Genomic DNA, 21,776 nt, shown 5'->3' on the forward strand with positions numbered 1-21,776 from the left:
TATTATCGGGTGAATAAGTGATGGGTTTTGAGCATAACAAACAAAAAACCTATGTGTGCATGCAACCCTAATTTTTTATCTATGTTTTCTCTAATTGAACATACAACTTTTGAACATCAAATGGAAAACCCTAAGTCTACTAGTATATTTTCGAAATCACTAAATAGGATTAGGAAAACATACCTTGATTTGTATATATCAATAACAATGAATCCAAATCTTCTTGAAACTTTGAGAGCAAGCGTGACAAGTGCCACGCCTCTAGTGGTTCACACCCAACACAAGCAAGAGGATGAGAGAGGAGAGAGGATAATAGGCTTAAGAATTTCGACTATCCTTGTAGATTTTTTAGTGGCCGAAATTCCTAAGGGGTAGAGGCCTATTTATAGTGCAGATAGGATGCCTAGATAACCCTAATCTGAATATAATATTATTAATTCAAATTTGTAATTATCCAACTCCTTATTTATCCACATGGGATAATCTATAAACCCTAGATTATCCATATGAAACCGTCCACCTCCTTCCCTAGGAAGGTTTTGGAACCTCTTGCTTAACTATTGAACAATTGCACTTTAGCCCCTGCACTTTTAATTATTTCTTTTAATCCCAAAATTAATTCCAATTAATTTCTGATTAAATATTAATTAAATATTATAATTTCTTATTAATATATTATTCTCATAATATATTAACAAATTATTTATTTCAGTTTATTAATCAAATAATAAATTCAACCTCTCTCTCTCCAAAAGTCATCCTGTCTAGTTGCTAGTTATGAGGGCAACCCAAAAGGATTGTGCTACTATCAATTCAAGTATATACCAAGTATAGTTATGGGCTTAGATACCTAATCCAACAGTATCTTACTTGGATAAGTCTAATAATTATAGTTGCCATTATGACTTCTAAATTGATTAGCAAATTGTAGCTCTCAAAGCCGCTGCCGAACTCTAACCTAGTCAGTTACGTGTCCTAAGATAAGTGATCATACAATCCCCTATTCTGCAAGATATCCTGTGGACAAACGACATGGAACAAAATCAGTCTCATTGTCCAATACTTTGTTTCTCAATTTCTGATCTGTAATGACAAAGAACTACTAATCGAACACATCAATTTAGTCCTCGCCGGGCCCGACACTATAAGTTAACACCAAATCATCGAGGGGCCCAAGATATCGTTTTTCTTGTTAAGGAAAAAGAAACAGATAAACTTTGACTTATATGCTTGTGCTATTTACTCACCAAATCAAGCTTAACAATATGTTTTATAACATCAAGTTACTGATGCGTTTACATATCATCAATGCACAACTGATTTGTAAACCACAACTCATATATCTCAGTTTAAAGATTATAAGACATTATCGTCTCATAATTACTCGTGATAAATTCCATGAAGTAATTCTATGAGCGTGGGTTAATCCAATACTTAAATCTCCATTTCAAAGTACTCACGAATATTGCAGCAAAGCCATTGATGTGTCTAAAACTCTTTAGACAATCTACAATCCAATTCATGACAGTCTTGATTCACTACTTACTTCCAAAAGTATGATATGTGGATGTTTGAATAATCTAATTATTCGGGAAGTAAAACATGAAGAATGAAACACAATAATAAACAATTGACAAAAGTCAATTACATTTAATCATCAAAAGTCAATTACATTTACTTTGTTACAAGTTTCTAAATACCTATGTACCTACTAAAACGAATATCATCTTTCAGACCAATGCTCCTTGAATGTTGAACGTGCTTAATCCTACTCAGACCCTTTGTTAGGGGATCTACAGGATTCTCTTCTGATGATACCCTCTTCACGACGAGGTGTCCTTATTCTACTCTCTGTCTGATAAAATTGTATTTTCTGTCGATATGTCTTGATCTGCGATGATCTCTCGGTTCATTTGTCAAGGAAACCGCTCCTTCATTATCACAAAAAATCTCCATTGGCTTATTTATGGCTGGCACAACTCCAAGGTCTCCTATGAAGTTCTTCAGCCATATAGCCTCCTTCGATGCTTCGCTTGCTGCTATGTACTCTGATTCATAGGTAGAGTCAGCCACCGTCTCCTGTTTGGAACTTTTCCAAGTCATTTCTCCTCCATTAAGGGTAAACACCCAGCTAGATTGAGAACGAAAGTTGTCTCTATCTGTCTGAAAGTTGGCGTCACTGTACCCAGTTACTCTTAAGTTATCACTGCCACCAAGCACAAGGACCCAGTCCTTAGTTCTTCGCATATACTTAAGAATATTCTTGACCGCTATCCAACGAGCTCTACCCATAACATACATGATCGATGAAACGGCGAAAGCATACGAAAATCGACTCATTTCTGTTATCTCTGCATCAGTACTCGGACTTTGAGTCTTACTCAGTTTGGTATTACTATGGATAGGCAGTTCTCCTTTCTTGGAATTCTCCATGCTAAAATGTTTTAACAATTTATCCAAATATGTACTTTGACTAAGTCTAATTAGTCTTTTGCTCATGTTTCTCAAAATCCTTATCCCTAGAATATAGGAAGCCTCTCCCAAATCCCTCATAGCGAAACACTTTCCAAGCCAAGACTTAACTTCTTGCAAAGTTGGAATGTCGTTCCTTATGAGAAGTATGTCATCCACATACAACATCCGGAAGGTTATTATACTCCCACTAGCTTTGATATATACACAAGATTCATCTTCACTTCCGGAGAAGCCAAAATCTTTAACTTTCTCGTCAAAGCAAAGATTCCATCTATGAGAAGCTTGTTTCAATCCATAGATTGACTTTTCAAGCTTACACACTCTATTGGGATACTTTGCATCCACAAAACCCTCTGTCTGACTCATGTAAACATCCTCAGCCAACTTCCCGCTAAGGAAAGCGGTTTTGACATCCATCTGCCAACTTTCATTATCATGAACCGCAGCTTTGGATAACATTACCCTAATAGATTTAATCTTAGCTACTGGTGAGAAGGTATCATCATTGTCAACCCCGGGGGTTTGAGTAAAGCCCTTCGCAACCAGTCGAGCTTTGAAAGTGTGTACCTTTCCATCTATGTCGGTCTTCTTCTTGAAGATCCATTTGCACCAAATTGTCTTCCGACCTGGTACATTGTCAACCAAATTCCAAACTTGGTTGTCATACATGGACTTAATCTCGCTGTGCATTGCCTCTTTCCACTTGGCAGACTCAGGGCCCTCCATTGCTTCCTTGTAGTTAGAAGGTTCATCTAAATTTACCAGTGTACTATCACTGATAGACGTATCATGATCTGTAGTAATATGGAAATCATAAAACTCAAGTGACATTCTAACTCTACTGGAACGCCTAAGAGGCAATGACTCGTCAATTGGTTCAACTGGAATTTCTTCCTCAGGTTGAGCCCTAGCATTTTCAGAGGTTCTTTCATCATTTGACTCTTGAATTTCTTCAAGATCAAGTGTACTCCCACTATCCTATTTGCATATTATCTCTCTCTCTCTCTCTCTCTCTCTCTCTCTCTCGTGAAAGACTCCCCTTCGTGCTACGAAGACCACGTTGTCACTAGGTCTGTAGAACAAATATCCAAAGGACTTTTGCGGGTAGCCGATGAAAATACATCTTTCACTTTGAGGTTCAAGCTTGTCGTGAGTCTCTCTTCTAACGAAAACTTCACAACCCTAAACCTTTGCATGTGCTAACGAGGGAATCTTCCTTGTCCACATCTCGTGGGGTGTTTTGGAAACCTTATTAGTTGGGACAAGATTAAGAATGTGGGCGTCAGTCTCTAAGGCCTACCCCCAGAATGAGATTGGAAGTGAAGCTCGACTCATCATGGAACATACCATGTCTAACAAGGTTTGATTACGCCTCTCAGCCACACCATTAAGTTGTGGTTTCCTAGGAGGTGTCAATTGTGAAACTATTCCACATTTCTTGAGGTAGTCATGGAATTTGATACTAAGATACTCACAACCTCTATCGGATCTGAGCATCTTGATCTTCCTGCCCAATTGATTCTCGACTTCTTGTTTAAACTCATTGAACTTTTTAAAGGTTTCTAACTTATGCTTAACTAAGTAGATATAGCCATATCTTCTATAATCATCAGTAAAAGTCATATAGAATCGATTTGCATCCCTTGTGGTGGATCTGAAAGGCCCACACACATCTGTGTGTATGAGATCCAGCAATCCTTCACCTCTTTCACAAGAACCGGTGAAAGGTAATTTTGTTATCTTTCCAAGTAAACAAGACTCGCACGTATCATCTGACCTTAAGTCAAACGATTCCAACACTCCATCCTTTTGGAGTTGAGCGATGCATTTCTTGTTGACATGTACAAGACGACAATGCCACAAGCATGATTTGTCTAAACCATTAGACGAATCAATTTGTAAAACACTATTACCTAAATTGTCTACAACCATCACAGTTTCATACACACCATCACAAGGTAAAGCTTCAAAATAAAATACACCATTTTTAAAAGCAAAAATAGATTCGTTCTCATCATTGAAAGAATATCTAAACCCTTGTTTAAATAAAACATGAAATGAAATGATGTTTCGTGTCATCTCTGACGAGTAGCAACAATTAATCAAATTTAAACCTAACCCACTACTAAGCACTAAGTTATAAACTCCAATCTTGGTAACAGGTGAAGATCTCCTATTGCCCATGACCAATTTCATCCTTCCATGCTCCACATCCTCACTTCTTCTTAACCCCTGCAAATCAGAAAAATATGAAAACCACATCCTGTATCAAGGACCCAAGAATGAGAAAATGATGAGTTTTTAGATAAGATAGTTTAAATACCTACTGAGGTTGGCCATCCTTTATGTATTGCACGTACTTCGGGCAGCTTTGTTTCCAATGCCCTTTCTCGTGGCAGTAAAATCAAGTAGCCTCATTGGGATCGAAGGCAGGGGGAGCATCAGAACTGGCCTTTCCTTTGGGTCAATTGCTTGACGACCCGACTTGGGACTTTCCCTTCCAATTCTGCTTTTGAGGACCTTTCCTCTTCTTCCATTTTCCTTGCCCAATGGCCAGGACTGGAGCAGCAGCAGGGGTGGAGCCAACACTTTTTCCCTTCATTCCTAATTCAGCAGTTCGCAGGAGGTTTTGAAGTTGATCCAATGTGGTCTCTTGGTTGTTCAGATGATAAGTTAAGATAAATTGATCATAACAACTGGGCAATGAGTGCAAGTCTATATCAATAGCTAATTCCTCATCACAGTTCACATTGAGCTTTAGCAAGCGCTCCACGTATCGTTGCATTATTTGCACGTGGCTACTGACGAACTCTCCATCTTTCATATTGCTAGTGATAAGGGACTTTACTACCTCATATTTCTCTTGACGAGCTCGTTGATGGTACTTTTCCATCAAGTCCTTATTCATCTCGTATGGCCAGTAGTCTTCGTAGTACCTTTGTAGCTCAGGATTCATAGTCGCCACCGTGATGCATGCAAATTTAGTTGCATCATTATAGTGTTTTCTATACTCAACTAGTTATGCGGCGATAGCTTTGGTTTCATTAATTCGAGAAGTTCCTTTTCGAGCACATACTCCTTGTCCTCGAAACGTAGAGCCATTTTGATGTTTCGCATCCAATCGTTATAATTGGTGCCATCAAAAGTAACCCTCGAGCAGATGTTCAAAAGCGAGAAGTTGTTGTTGGAGGAGGAGGAACCGGAAGCATCGTTTGGAGTAGACATCTATAAAAGAAAGATAGTTTTGGTTAGATAAGAATAATCCTCAATATAACACCCAAATGAAATATTAAGGCTAGGATCCAACAAGATAGTTCACAATTTAGAAAAGGGATGTCGTAATCTAATTGTGAAATAAATAAAGGTAGGTAAATGACGATTTACCAATTTCACCACAAAAAACGAAATTTGAACGTATTAGGTTTTTAATGAAATTCCTAGATCTTTTTGAGATTCATTGAACTATTCAATGGCATGTTTAATCTCGATTATGCTCTTCCCTTTATGACTGGGATACCGAGGATCACAAACAAGATGTGAATAACTATACAAATTAGCTTGGTACTCTCGATGTCATTTATCATCTCATTTTAATGTGTGGGTTAGCCACACACGCTCCATTAATCAATGATAATTTACGAGACACCCATTACCAATCTTTATTAGTCCTTATTAGTGTGCCAGTTAACCACACACGCTCCACTAACGACTAATAAAGGGCAATGTGCAATTTCATGGGGTAGCATATAAATTCACATTTTTCCTAAAGTAACTAAGATTGGGAATTATATAAAAAGATTTAGTTACTTTATAATTCATTATACTTATTAATGAGAATTATTTGTCCTATCAAACCCGTTTGGCTAACGACCCTCCATCAATCAAGGAAGCGGTGGGTGACAGTGGACACCCATTCAACTACCATTTTATAGGCAGTTTCCTTATACGCCCTTATAGATCGGCTTCGTGAATGAGGCGTACTAACGGTTCGACTGACTTGGTCTTGTACATATAGTAAGTATTAAACATTTCATTTTACATACAGTATAAGGTGTATTTTAAACATTTCAAAATACTAGGTTTAATTACTAAATTTCGAAAATTAAAACATTTAGTTTAAATTTAAAATTAAACCATATGATTTAATAATTATCCATTAATTAAACATTTAATTAATTTATTAAATCAATTTGAGGATTATCCAATTAAAATATACAAGAAAATTTAACCTAATCCTCTCCCCCAAAATTTTCGAAAATCATGGGAGGGATAATGCAAATTTCATAATTATCCAATTAATCAAATAAACATATAATTACCAAAAATAAGATAACCCTACCAGAAACCCTAATTTTCGAAAAATTGGCTTATCTTGGGGAGGAAGGCAAGGGTTTCAGTCCTTTCCATTTTCGAAATTCTTGAGGGTTAAGGAAACCCTAATTTTGAAATTTGTAGGGCAAGGGAAATGGTAAAAACCCTTTCCTAATTTTCGAAACCTAGGGTTCAAGAAACCCTAGAATCGAAAAACCCTAAGCCCCAAAGGGTTTAATTGCCATAAACCCCAACTGATCAAATTCAAACATTTGTAATCAATTCAATAGAAAACAAATCAATGCTTTGATACCACTGATGGGTTTTGAGCATAATCAACAAAAAAACCTATGTGTGCATGCAACCCTAATTCTTGATCTATGTTTTCTCTAATTGAACATACAACTTTTGAACATCAAATGGAAAGCCCTAAGACTACTAGTATATTTTCGAAATCACTAAATAGGGTTAGGAAAACATACCTTGATTGTTATATAGCAATAAAAATGAATCCAAGTCTTCTTGAAACTTTGAGAGCAAGTGTCACAAGTGTCACGCCTCTAGTGGTCGAGAGAGGAGAGAGGAAAAGAGGCTTAAGAAATTCGGCTATCCTTCTAGGTTTTTCAGTGGCCGAAACTCCTAAGGGGTAGAGGACTATTTATAGTGTAGATAAGATGTCCTGGATAACCCTAATCTAAATATAATATTATTAATTCAAATTGGTAATTATCCAGCTCCTTATTTATCCACATGAGATAATATAGAAACCCTATATTTTCCATATTAAACCGTCCACCTCCTTCCCTAGGAAGGTTCTGGAACCTCTTGTTCAACTATTGAACAATTGCACTTTAGCCCATGCGCTTTTAATTAATTCTTTTAATCCCGAAATTAATTCCAATTAAATTCTGATTAAATATATATTAAATATTATAATTTCTTATTAATATATTTACAAATTATTTATTTTAATTTATTAATCAAATAATAAATTCAACCTCTCTCTCCAAAAGTCATCCTGTCTAGTTGATAGTTATGAGGGCAACCCAAAATGACTGTGCTACTATCAATTCAAGTATATACCAATTATAGTTATGGGATTAGACACCTAATCCAATAATAAGTTCTCAGATTTTACCCATAATTGTTTTCCCATAACATGCTCATCACTGATCTCTTGAAGGATCTTCAGGTTGTTCCCGATGAGTACCCACAGTACATCCTTGTTGATGCTGGGATGAGCCCTAGTTGGTGTGATCGAGGAAAAATGTCGATATTCTATACCATAGTGGACAGTACTGTTGATTGTCTTGCTCCCTTCTCCCCCCTTTTTTGTGATCCTGAAGGTATCGTTTTACGTTTGTAGGTGTTGAGTCTCTGCTGTCACTGGACTCTTTCTCAGGAAGCGGTACCAGGGGAAACTTGAGTATCGTGAGGTTGACCTTCATGAGACTCTCCCTTCACTGTGCATACTCGATCGTTTGGTTGTGTCTCTTTCTAGGGCAGTGTAGCCCCTAGGAGACTCCTCAGCGATCGGTGGCCCTATTCTTCTGAATGTTTGGCCAATTTCTGTGATGGCCTCCTCTGTACTTGTTGATATCCCTCGTACTGAAGTGGTGGAAGATAGCAAATAAGGTATTATTTCCAACTTCTAGCATGTTATGGTGAAGAGGAAAGCTATCTTAGACATGGGGGAGTCTCCTTCTGATGTTGGTGGTAGCCACATTTGGAGGCATGTGCAGCAACATCGTGGTCTTTCTCATCTGCTGAGTTCAGTTTTGTCTGATCCAAAAGGAATTGTGGTGGTCCTTGATGATGACGTGCAACCGTCTGAAGGGAATCATAGGGCACCCGAACAACCTGTGTTTCCGACAGAAGTTATTGAAGGGCCTAGTGGTGAGAACGTTGTAATTTCGTCGAAAGTTATTCCGAGCAGCCCATGTTCTATGGCCCCAAACTTATGGGTGCTACACTTTACCTCTGTTCTAATTTTGTCGTTACCAATTTCCTTTTGCATTATCATTTTATATCATTCTTTGTCCATATATTTTTGTCTGCAAGAAGCACAAACAACATTCATCACAACCTCTATCATTTTGAAAAAATTTCAAAACACTAATGTTTTTTAATGTAATTTTCATAACCACAAATTGAAGTTGACAAGCATAACAATATACATAAAATGCTAAACTATTATCCCTGAACAACAATGTGGTAATTTGGTTTTGTATAGTCGCATAAGTTAAAATTCCAGAAACAAGAGGGCAAGAAGCCTCTAAGTTTGTGACGTCGATGTTGCATTGTTGTAGTAGTCAAAAAGAGAAAAAAAAAGTAATATTTTTGTTACTAGGGTATGAATGTGCGCATGTCCTCACAAGTTTCCTTTTTTACATTGACATCTCAAACGTTTTAAACTCGTCTCAAAGAGGTCTATTGAAGATCTATTTTTATAAGACTGTTGGGTGTAGGCAACATGTTATTACATGATATTACACCAAAAAGGTGTCACGTCCTCATCCTACTCATACATTGGTGATATAACACCCAATGTGGAAATGAGCAACACCAAATAACATGTGATAACACCTCTTACTTTCTATTTCTTTTTTATTTTATTTTTTGATGTTTTTAATTTCTATTTTTCCAATTTGTTTTTTTATTTATGTCATAATATTTATAAAAATCACATAAATTAAATCATAAATTAAAAATAACATTTAAAAAATAAAAATAAAATTTTAATAAATCCTAAATTAAACATATCATTAAATAAAATTACAACAAAGGACAAAAACATTTAAAAACCTGAAAAACAATAAAAGATGAGAAAAACTACATTTTTTCCTAAATTATTCATCTTCGGTACCATCATAGATATGATCTGTCAAGTCTTCTCGAAGTTGCTTGTGTTTTCATTGGTCTTGAATATCAACGACTCTATGTAAGTATTCCGCTGTCCCTGGTTAAAATTGAATGTGTCTAAGTACCGTAGGCGAATAATCCGCAATATTTCGTCCTTTATCTTTAATCACCATGTTATGCATTATAATACATGCATACATAATATCTCGTAGAGTGTCCAAGTGATATGGCCGTGCCGCATGTTCAACTATGTTTCATTTTGATTTCAGAACTCCGAAAGCATGTTCCACGTCCTTACATGCTCCTTCTTGTCTTCTCTTGAAAATTTTGTCTCTTGGTTCTATCGGGTGTCGAAACGCATTCACAAACGTCGAATATGGTGGATATATTCCATCGGTGAGGTAATACCCAAACTTATATTCATTCACATTCACTGTGAAAGCAGCATCTGGTGCCTTTCCTGTCAAAAGATCCTCAAATATTGGTGACTGATCAAGAACGTTTAAGTTGTTGTTGGAACCCGCAACTCCGAAAAAGTATGCCAAATCCATAAGTCTTGTGAAGCAACAACCTCTAATACCAACGAAGGCGGTCCAAGATGACCACTTGTTGTCATAAGTGACAATTTTAGCTAGGAAATTCTATTCCTGTGTAACCATTCAACAATTGTAAAACATATACTTTAAGTAAATCTCATTCAATGCTCAATTAGATTCATCAACTATATTCATCAAAGAGTCTGAAGCCCTAAGATCCATGGTTTAAGTCCATTTTGGACTAGGAGTTCCTTATTGGGCCTAATGGACCAATAAGCACCCAATTCAACTTTATTGGACTTAGAATCCCTAATTGGACCCCAATCCATAAATCTAAAACATTTTGGACCATTTGGGCCTAAAATGATTCATTCTAACCTTATTGGTCCATAACTAATCCAATTAACCTTACTGAGCCATAAAACCCACTTTCTATGCCATTTGGGCCGTGAACCACCCTAAAGGCCCAATGGGCCGAAAACTTCTCTATGGACTTCATAATTTCGAACCAAGGAAAGAATTGGGCCAAACTAGTTCATCCTCTTTCCTCCTAGCCCAAATCTCGGCCCAACATCATTAACAAAAAAAAAATGAAATGGAAAGGGAGGAGTTGACTTTGGAGGTGCCACCTCCTTATTACTCACCATGTAACAAGGCAAGCCATCTCATGTTTCCATGCAAGTCACACCATACTTCTCTCCTCTCCTCTTCTTCTTCTCGGCCGAGAGCAACAAACACACACACACATTTCACAAATTCTCTCAAACACTCTCAAGGATCATCCTACTCCTTCCATCAAAAATCTCGAAAATTGCTTGTGATTCAAGAAGGTTTTCACAAGATAATCATCACCTCTTGGTAAGTCTTTACACATCCAAGTTTATAACTCCATTCTCATGTTAGATCACTCTTTTAAGCAAAGTTTTTGGTGATTTTGCTTCCTAGAACTTCTTAAGTTCGAAATCTACTCAAGAAAGCTTGCTAGGACCAAAATCTTCTTCATTTCTTCTTCAAAACCGAAACATCAAAGCAAAGGTGAGTTCATACTCCCTTGTTTTTCGGTTTTTACATGTTTTTGGGGGAGAATACAAGTAAAATGTGTAGATCTATGTGTTATATGCATCTTTTGTGTGAATCATTAGTTTATTTGGTAAAAATGTGTTAGATCTTAGTGAATCTCGAAATTTTAAGCATTATGTAACCAAGATCTAAGAACTACAACACTATATATATCATATTATCAAGCCAAAGGTGAACACATGTTTAAGATGCAAAAGAATTCAACAAAAACCTTGTTAAAGGCCAAAATTGTCAAGAAAACAAAAGATAAGGGTAGAAAGTGAAAATTCTGTTTTCAAAAGGGCCAAACAGGTCCTACATTTATAAAAAGGTATTTGTATGCTAAACATGCTTTCAAAGGGGTCAAAATGCAAATTTAAGCTTATTGGGCCAAATCTTTGGGCCTCACGGCCTATGGGCCCAATTTGCGAAAAAATGAGGTTTTGAGGTGTAAAAATTGTTATTTGGCCAAATTTTGAGTCATAAATGTAAATAAACCAAGTTTAGAGGTGAAAATGTCATTTATTTTCAAATTGGATAAAAAATGTAAAGTTTTCCAAAATTGGGCCGAAAATTTAAATTTTTACAAACAAGGGGCTGAAAATGTAATTTTCTGCGAAACAGGGTGTTAAATGTGAAATTATAACATTTTGGGTCAAAACTGTAAATTTACACACTTTTGGGACAAAATTGCAAACTTTTATAAATTATGGACTAAAGTGTCATTTTTACAAACTTTGGGCCTTAATTAAAGATTTAAGTATTATTGGCCAAAAATGTCATTTTTACAAAATGAAAGCTTTTATCATCAATCTATTAAGCCTCGAACTAAAACAAACAATCGAATCAAACGAACGAACGAAATACGTCAAAAACTATTTATTGGGCCCAATATTCACATTTCTTGGCCATTGGGCCCCAATGGCCCTAAGGGCCCAATTGAGTGTGAAATGAGCCCAATGTGTTCCATGACATGTTTATTGGGTCTTGTGGCCCACTTACATGTTAATTTGGGCCTAAGTTATGGACTACATGTTTATTGGGCTTTTGTGGCCCATTTACATGCCTATTGGGCCTAAATTACCCTTTTACATGTGATTGGGCCTTTGTGGCCAAATTTCATACTAATAGGGCTTGGAATGGAAATTTCATTTGTTAGTAAGCCGTAACGATACCCTTATGTAATCATAAAACTCCGTAATTTATTCAAGTACCTTTCGAATACAAAAACATCTCACAAATACGTAAACATTAAACATAATACAAAAGAGGTTAAGAATCTAGTGAGACTTGTCGGTTGGCACCACTGAGTGTACAGTCGTAGTCTGTAGTTATAATCAGATTTTCCTGGTAGGAAAGCGGGAGTTTGTGTATGGATCTATACGGGGTGACCCCCCACGCCTTAGCTGCTCGCTACAGCTAGACTAGGCCAGTCTAGTGCGACAACATCCTTAGTCAAGACCGGCATTTGGAAAAATACCAAGACGGGCGACATAGTCATTATCATGTATGGTTATAACGGCTCATATAGGGATTCAATACCTAAAGTAAACTTTCGAAGATAAACACTTTGATTGTGTCAAAACAAAACAACTTATTCAACGATATAACATTTAGACATTGTTATAAAACAGAAAATATCGGATTTTCTGGGGGAAATTATTCATATACATTTATCACTTATTCACAATACAATGAAACTAAACTACTCTTTTATAAACCATAACTATGAAATTCACACATGCATTTATACACTATTTTCACAATATTTTCAGACAGTTTACAGAAAATATCGGATTTTCTGGGTTTTTATGAAAGATATAAAGACTTTTACTCAAACATACTTATGAACTCACCAACATTATATATGTTGACCGTTTTCAAAATAACTTGTATTCTTAGGTAATCGTTAAGCTGGAAGATATGCAAGTGTGTATGGTTTTGTATTATGTAACAGCACTTATCGTACTTTTAACAATTAGAACTTATGTATTATAACAATGTACTTGATGTAAACAATGCCAGTTGTAATATGTAATGTTGGTGATGAATGTGTTATGCTTCATGTATATTCATTGTGATGATTATTCAATTGTTAGTCACACGAGCCCCCGGACGTTTCCGCCGTCTGGTTTGGGGGTGTGACACTTGTGTATTGACCTTTCCACGCCACAAGACAACTTCTCCATATCCACTTTGTGCAATCAATTCTTCCAAACATACCCGGAAAACCATGTCGTTGTTCATGCGTCGCATATAGTTGTTGCATGTCATTCAATGAAGGTTTGCGCAAGTATTTGTCACCGAAGGTTTCAACTGTAACGCCCGGTCCCTGGTAGGTATTTTAAATATGAATTCTCATTTTTGCAAAGGGACTCGACAAGTTGGAGGCCCCAAACTCGTCGAGTAGAAATGGGAATTTGGATGCGGATTTGGAAATCTACTCGACGATTTGGGGAGCCCCAACTCGACGAGTAGGACTGCCATAGTGAAACCTTAATTTTCAGGATTTGCACCCTATTTAAGGACCTTAACACCTCATTGTGGCATCCCTCATCCCCCCCCCCCCCCAGTCCAGCAAAACCCTAATTCGTGAGCTTGAGCCCTCTTGATTGTGTAGGAGTGAAAAGAGAGTGATTCTTTGGTAAATTCTTGAAGGAGTTGAAGTTGGAGGTGCTTGGTTGAAGGAAGAAGCTTTGGATCCAGGGGTTTCTCTGCTAAGGCAGCCATATTAAGGTATAAAGTCTATACCTTGACTATTCATTTACTAGATCTCTTCATGGGGTAGTTTAGGGCTATAATGAGCATATTTCGGAACCATTCATGGATGCAAGCATGTTTTGGACTCATGACTTCAGATCTGGAGCCTTTGGGGGACTCCATGGCATAAGGGTGCCAACTCAAACGTGTAGTTGGATCAAGAGCCTGCCTATTAGGAAAAGTTGTAACAAGCAACTATCTAAGACAAGATAATTTTTTGGAGGTAAATGTCTAAATTACCCTTCACTAATTATAAAAAGGGTAAATCTTGTGGATGAGAACTAATTAAAAAAAGTCTTACTAACTATGAATTGGGAAAGTCTTGTTGATGTGCATAGTGTCAAGCAAAGTAGTCGGGATGCTGTTACCCACTTGGCCTTGCTAATGTACTTGTTTGTCTGTTTACATGTTTGTAGGTATGGTGGCCTTGCTAACACTATTATCCATTCAATATTTCCTTATTCTCCTTTAACCTTTGTTTTCTTTGTTTTAAAAGAACTAACTTTAAAAAGGAAAGAAATTAATTGTTGAAGTTTTTTATTGATTAGGTGTCTTGATTGAACTGCAGAGGTAGTGGGGCGGACAATTAGGGGGAATTGATGGCAAACCAAGCATTTAAAGGGATCCAACCAGTTGTACATGTCTTGTTTTTTTATAATAAATATTATGCAATATTAGCAATGTATTATATTTACTTACTGTTGGAATGATTATTTGTATTTGACATATCAGTGCAATGAATTATCTTTCTTATTTATTGTAGTTTATTTTGTATTATGATAATTTTAATCTGTTGTTTAATTTGAAAATTAGTAATTCTATCATATATATATATATATATATATATATATATATATATATATATATATAAACCATTTAAAATTATGACACGCAATCGCGTGTCGTCTTCCCTTATGACAGGGGCTTCCTTGATACGCATTGCATGTCATAAACACGCGCGTCGTAAGGTTACGACACGCAAATGCATGTCGTCTTTCTTTATGACAGGGCCTTCCTTGATACGCATTGCGTGTCATAACTGCGCGTCGTAAATGCGTGTCGTAATTGCGCGTCGTAAATACGCGTCGTAAATAGATGACGCGCAAAAGCGTGTCGTCTCTCGTTATGACATGGCCTTCCTTGACATGCATTTGTGCGTCGTCTGAGCGTTTTACGACATCCATTACGCATCGTAAACGACTGTTTTTCTAGTAGTGCATGCAACTTGTGAACCACTTTTTGGGCCTTTTGAGCTAAATAACTCATGCAAAGACGTAAAGTTAGTAACTTTACGTGATATATCAACTATAGGGGACCAGATCTATGGATTGGATGCACTGAACCCAACAAAAAGTGACTTAATGGATATAGACTATGGGGGACTCGACGAGTTGTTCATACAACTAGGCGAGTCGGGTCGTGGTCCCCCAACCTTTTCTGTTATTGAGTAAACTTGTTGAGTCTAGGAGACGACTCAACGAGTTGGCCATGGTTTTTAGTTATGAGATCGAGGAACTCGACGAGTTCAAGGAGGGACTCAGCGAGTTATGAGTGAAATGTCCAGACTATGTTTGAAAGGGAACTCGACGAGTAGGATCGATATTTCCAGAGTTTCATGGATCAAGAACTCGACGAGTTGATGGACCAACTCGGCGAGTTGAGTCAACCAGGATGTTGACTTTGACCATAATGTTGACTTTGACGTTAAATTTGACCAAGGTTGACCCTTAGAGGGTTATGAAGTACGGAATGGATGCTAGAGGATAGTCCCATGTAAGGGTTGTGGCCCAATATGGACAATTTGGCCATTAGTGGGCTCTTATGGATTTTGGAGTTTTGGACTTGATTGGTTTTGGACTTGGGCCTTAGCTAAGTATCTTGTGGGGCAGGGGTAAAATGGTTATTTTACCCAAGTATGGATTATGAATCATGAAATAGAACCCAACTGCTAATTGGGTGATATTTTGGTATTGATAGCTCGAAGAGTTGACAGGACAACAACTAAGGATTCCCTGCAGTGAAGTTCAGCAACAGGAGGTGAGTTACCTTCCAGTAGAAGTGGGTCTTGTTGGATTAATGTCTAAGTCCATAACTATATTTGGTATGTACTTGACCCGACCCGGCATGGTCCATTTGGGTTGCACTTCACCGGCACAATTTATATGGATAGTCTTTTGAGAATAGTATATTTATGATTTATATTAATATATTATAAGTTCTAATATATTAATATGGAATCATATTATTTAATTAGTATTGATCAAGAATTAATTTAGAATTAATTAAGTGATCAAAAAGAACTAATTAAATATGGACTCTTATATATATGGAATGGGCCAAGTTCATTTAGGTTGGGCTAAGCTTTCATGGATGGTCCATGGAGCTTTTAACCCATGGATCCTATGTAAATGAAAGGTCATGGGTATTAGGGTTTACATGGATATAACCCTAATCCTCCATAATATATAAAGGGGTCCTTGGCTCACAAAATTGACACAAGTGTTTGAAAATAAGAGTGGGCCAATTTTAGTGTGCATACATATTCTCTCAAGTTCTTCCAAGGTGTTTTGGTGATTTGTGATTCCATTTGAGGCTTCCACACTATTGGGGCTAAGCTCTTAAAGCTTGAAGACATCAAGCTACATCAAAAGGTATGTCATCTAACTAGAACTTTGTAGTATAGGTGCTTCATAATATGCTAGTTAGGATGAAACCTTGGAATATTTAATATTTGCATGTATAATAGAGAAAACATAGATCCAAGGTTTATAGGGTTGCATGTACACCATAGGAGTGTTAGAATGCTCAAAACCCAACAGTGGTATCAGAGCCATGGGTTGTTTTCTGTTATATTGATGCAAATGTTTTATTTTCAAAGTTGAAAAAAAAAAAGAAAAAAAACATGACGTGTGTCAAATTTTAAGATAATTACTTGTTTTTGTGAAAAACTAATTATTTGTAAAATTTGAATCATTTGCTATATGAGTTGAATTAGGTCAAATTTAGTAAAAGATAAAATGATATGATTATTTTATTAGTTTTAAAAGTTTGATCTAAAGAGTTTTTTGAAACCTCCATAAGTTATGGATATGAAAAGATCTTAAAAAAATTGATTCAAAGTTTTTTATGGAGTTACAAAACTTAGTCTTAATGTTTTAAAGAATTCCATAACTTGTTCTTAAGTTATGGAACATGAAAAGTTTCATCATAAAACAAGTATTTAACTCCATAAGTTATGGAATCCAAAAGTTTTCAAGAGTTACAAAACTTGCCCTCAAGTTTTGGAATTTTGAAAAAGTTTTTTTATGATAAAAAAAAAGGAATTGAATTCTAAAACTCCTGGGTTCATAACTTAGACAATTAATTAAATGGTTTTAATTTTGAATTTAATAATTAGAATTATGATGTTTTTATTGAATAATTCAATTAACTCTTATGGACTTTATTAATAGATAATTAAAGTGTTTAATTAAAAGAGAATTAATAATTCCATAATGACATGGTTTAAATTTAATTAAATTAAGAGTATAGTTTAATTAATAGATTAAACCACCAAGTATTTTAAATGTCTAAAATACACCCTTATACTATTGTAATATTAAAAGTTTAATATATTATATGTATAAGAGCAAGTCGTCTTACCATTAGTAGGCCTCATTCACGAAGTCGGTCTATAAGGGGGGTATAAGGTTACTGCCTATAAAATGACAGTTTAATGGGTGTCCACTCTCACTCACCGCTTCCTTGACCGGTGGAGGGTCGTTAGCCGAACAGGTAGGACAAGGACTATAATTCTCCCTTCATTATAAGTATAATGATAAATGCTAAGTAACTAAACACTTATAAATTCCCAATCTTAGTTACTTAGGAAAATGTGAATAAGGTGCTAATCCATGAAATTACACTTTGCACTTTGTTTAAGCTGTTAGTGGAGCGTGTATGGTTAACCGGCACACTAACCTGAACTTAACAAGGTAGGCAAAGGGTAACTTAATGTTTATCATAGTATCGTTGGAGCGTGTGTGGTTAACCGGCACATCGATTGAGGGGTAAATATTAAGGGTACCAAGTATATTTGCATGGTTACTTCACACCTTGTTTTGTGATCCTCGGCATCCCAGTCACAAAACCTGAAGGGCACACTCGAGATTAAAACATGCCATTGAAAAGTTCAATGAATCTCAAAAGAATCTAGGAGTTTCAAAACCAATTAAAACCTAATAATACATTTCGTTTATCTTGGTGGAAATTGGTGAATCGTCATTCACCTACCTTCAAATATTTTATAGCTTGGATTACGGCATCCCTCTTCCAAGTTATAAAATAGTTTGTTGGGTCGTAGCCTTAATATATCATATTGGGTGTTATATTAAGGACTTAAATCAACTTTACGTGAATTTCTCCCATTGTTGATGTCTGGTTTAGACAACAATGATTTTCCCAAACCAAGCTTTCCTAATGAATATGACTTCCCGAGTTTGGCTCATGGAAGTCATACTTCTCTTCCTCCACCTCCTCCAATTATTTTCCCTAACCCACAAGTTCAAGGTCACTCAAGCCCTAATGGCAAGCAAGGTCTATGTGTGATCACATCTTAGAGATGAAATCACATATTGACAAGCCGGGAGAGTTGGGTGTCAAAGTCTTGAGAAACTTGGATGTTCAATCACTTTCTAAGTCACATAGTGAGTTCCTTTGGGACTACTATGAAACAGACTATGACATGAACCTTAATGATCATATCTATTTGCTTGGTGCTGCTGAATCAGCAATGATTTGGAACGATAGTAAAGCAAATTTGATTAGAAGATCAACTTCCCAAAAACTTTATGGACAGTGACAATGGTGACACTGGAAATCCAAAAAAAGCATTCTCTTCCCAATGGAAAGGGATTGGCCATAGTCAACCCGGTTGACCAAATGGTAAAGAGAAAGGCTAAGTCTGAGATAGTCCCATTACCAAATGGTCCATATGTTTATTTTGCCAAAGGAAGGGGCGTTGATTGCAAAGCTGCCAAATTTACCTAAGGATGTTAAAGTCAATAAGTTTGACTCTACATCAGGTAGAGCCCATTATCTAACTCTGTTAAGTTCTATTTTGAGATCCTCATTACATGATGTGACTGGGTCACATGTTGATGTTTTAAGAATCAAAGAATAGAGAGAAATCTTAAAGGAAGTATATGTTGATTCTGATCGCGAAGGGGGATTTCGATCGCATCAGAATTTTGAGCAGTTGCTTAAGAAGTTATGATATATTGCTAAGGAATAGATAACAACAATTTTCCATGTGGATTGTAAGGATAAGTTTTTCCGCAAAGTTTTAAAATAAAAGAAAATTGTTTAATTTTATTTATTTGAAGTATCCTTACAATGGCATTTGTGGAAAATTGTTGCTTATATGATTCCACTGACAACAATATTGGAAAATGGATTTGATTCTTTCATTTGTGGTAGTGTCTAAATTTACCAAATAAGGAAAGTTTCTCATCACCCAAGTTTCAATTGGACCGAAACTTGGAATCATGCAAGTTGTATAGTATGATGAATGAGAACTTTCAAGCATTGGAAAATCAAGACTAATTACTTGTTCACATGGATGTGTGAGTCAAGTGAAGGACTAAAGGGATCGAGTACACATTCTTGTGCACTGGTCAAGTCCACCACAAAGCTCGTTAAGACTATTCGTCATGATTTACAAAATTTTAGTAAATATGGTTATACTTACAAGTTTAAGTATAATTCTGAAACATTGGAAAAGTCTCAATGTATGGCAGAACGAATGGGAAGAATCAAATTAGGCAGACAGATAAAAGTTTCTCAAATCTGAAAAGATGGGAGAGTACTTTAGTATCATGTTTGTGATCATCTTAATGATTTAGAACTCATATCACAATTAGTCCTCTAAAGGTCATCTTAGTGCATTCTTATGACTAAGAAGAGGAGTCATGAATTGTTGAAATGGTTAGATCAGGAAGATGAGTCATATTTCGTTCCAAAACAATTCTTAGAGTCATACTCCAAGATTGTAACTTGAGTGACATATCTTAAAGAAAGGTTTAAAACACTTGTCAAATGTAAGAGTAAAAGTGTCCTACTCTTGTACATTTGAAATTGGTAAGTTGTGATGTTTTGGATAAAACAAAGACCAACTAAGGCCAACTGTGTGAAGTGTTTGTCTTGATAAAGAATCCGCACTATCTCTTGAATATTTGGCAAGATAGTCTTATATGTCAAGAGGATAGTGGGAGTCTTAAAGATCCTAAAAATAATTTCAAGAACTAATCAAGAATAAAACCTGAGGTTCTTCACTAGCACACGACTTGAGGTTTATAACCTATCGTGTTGACATATTTTGTGCCCATTCCAGTTAAAGTTGGCTTTGCATAGGAGTTCTGAAAGTTCTCAATTGGTTGCATAACAACTTGGAAGCAATGGCAGGCCCTGTACTGCCAGGTGGCAAGAAGTTAAGATTGCATAAGTTCAGTCCATATGAGTTTGGATTTGTCATTATCCTTGTCTTGTGACTATTGTTTTGACGATTCACATGGATAAGAACACATACACCATAAAATCTAAGGGTCATTAGGTTTCTCTCCGATTCATGAAAATGATGGTGAGGAAACACTTCCACCAAGTAGATTTGAAGCAGATGGCAAAAGGTCTAAACAATTGAGACTATGATTACGGCATCCCTTTTCATAGTTATGAAATTGTTTAGACACACATGCATGCTATCTAAGGAAAGGTGTATGATTTTGATAAAGTTTTATCAAAGCATCTCGTATCAGAAATCTGAACTTTGGTAAGAAAGTCAATAAAGTATTGATTTCTAGAAGTCCAGCTGATTTCTGAGTACATGTCAAAGCTAGTGGGAGCATAAGTGTTATGCTAATAATCATCATGTTAGTGGGAGCATGATAATTATTGTTAGTGTTGCAAGTTAGCAATGTTAATTATAGAAAACAAAAGTTTCAATTCGTGAGGCTGCAGGGATTGAAAAAGTTGTTTTGCTATAATTAAGGGAGAGGATATACTTTATTTCAGTTCTAAAGGCTTAGATTGAGACCTTAATCATCTTTAGTCAAGAATATATATATGAATTTCATGTTGGATTGGTTCAACTTAAGGAAATTCTATATATTGCGTTCTCAAAATTCGATTATGATTACGGCATCCCTCTTCATAGTCAAATTTTGAAAACATGGCAAATAAAAATATTGTAGCAAAAGACTGGTCTATAATCATGTCTTTATGTGAGACATCATTAATCGTGTACCATTTTCTTTGGGTACAGGATCGATTGCATGTGCTATAATATTTGTCATTTCTAAATTTTTCCAAATGCCCAGAGGCATTAAGAAGGGAAAAGGTCTAGAACTGGATATGACTAAAATGATTAAGCAATTGTCGAGGACAATCTGAGGTTTACCAAAGATTGGTTGCTCAGGGACAGTTGGAAGTATAATGTTAATTTTGGAAGGACCATATTGACATATTCAGAAGTGATAGTCAAAATGAGAATATGGAGTTGTCTCCATAGGTGGAAGTTATCTGTGTAAGATTAGAAAACTTAATGCAAAAAGCATGTCCAAAGCAATGTACTTTGAATATGAGACTTAGTTTCCATGGAGTTGATCTCCATTGGAATACCTTATAATGACTGTTGACAAGTTTTTGTGACTTTGTACATATTCATTACAGGAGGGTCAGTGCATATAAGTTTAAAATCTAAACAGATTTCGATAAATGATAGGAATTTGAAATTCTCAC

General features: G+C 36.1%; 1 protein-coding gene across 1 annotated transcript; it reads right to left on the reverse strand.

The window, feature by feature from the left end:
- Nucleotides 1-1,000: 1,000 nt before the first annotated feature.
- Nucleotides 1,001-5,431, reverse strand: LOC145130218 (uncharacterized). The gene is made up of 2 exons (XM_079065055.1): nt 4,996-5,431; nt 1,001-1,083 (listed from the first exon to the last, which is right to left on the reverse strand). The coding sequence occupies exons 1-2, from the start codon at nt 5,429-5,431 to the stop codon at nt 1,001-1,003; spliced, it is 519 nt and encodes a 172-aa protein (XP_078921181.1).
- Between the last annotated feature and the right edge of the window lie 16,345 nt (nt 5,432-21,776).

This window comes from Lactuca virosa, chromosome 8 (assembly GCF_052849685.1).
Source record: "Lactuca virosa cultivar CGN04683 chromosome 8, Lactuca_virosa_CGN04683_v6, whole genome shotgun sequence".
In the NCBI taxonomy this organism is placed as follows: domain Eukaryota; kingdom Viridiplantae; phylum Streptophyta; class Magnoliopsida; order Asterales; family Asteraceae; genus Lactuca; species Lactuca virosa.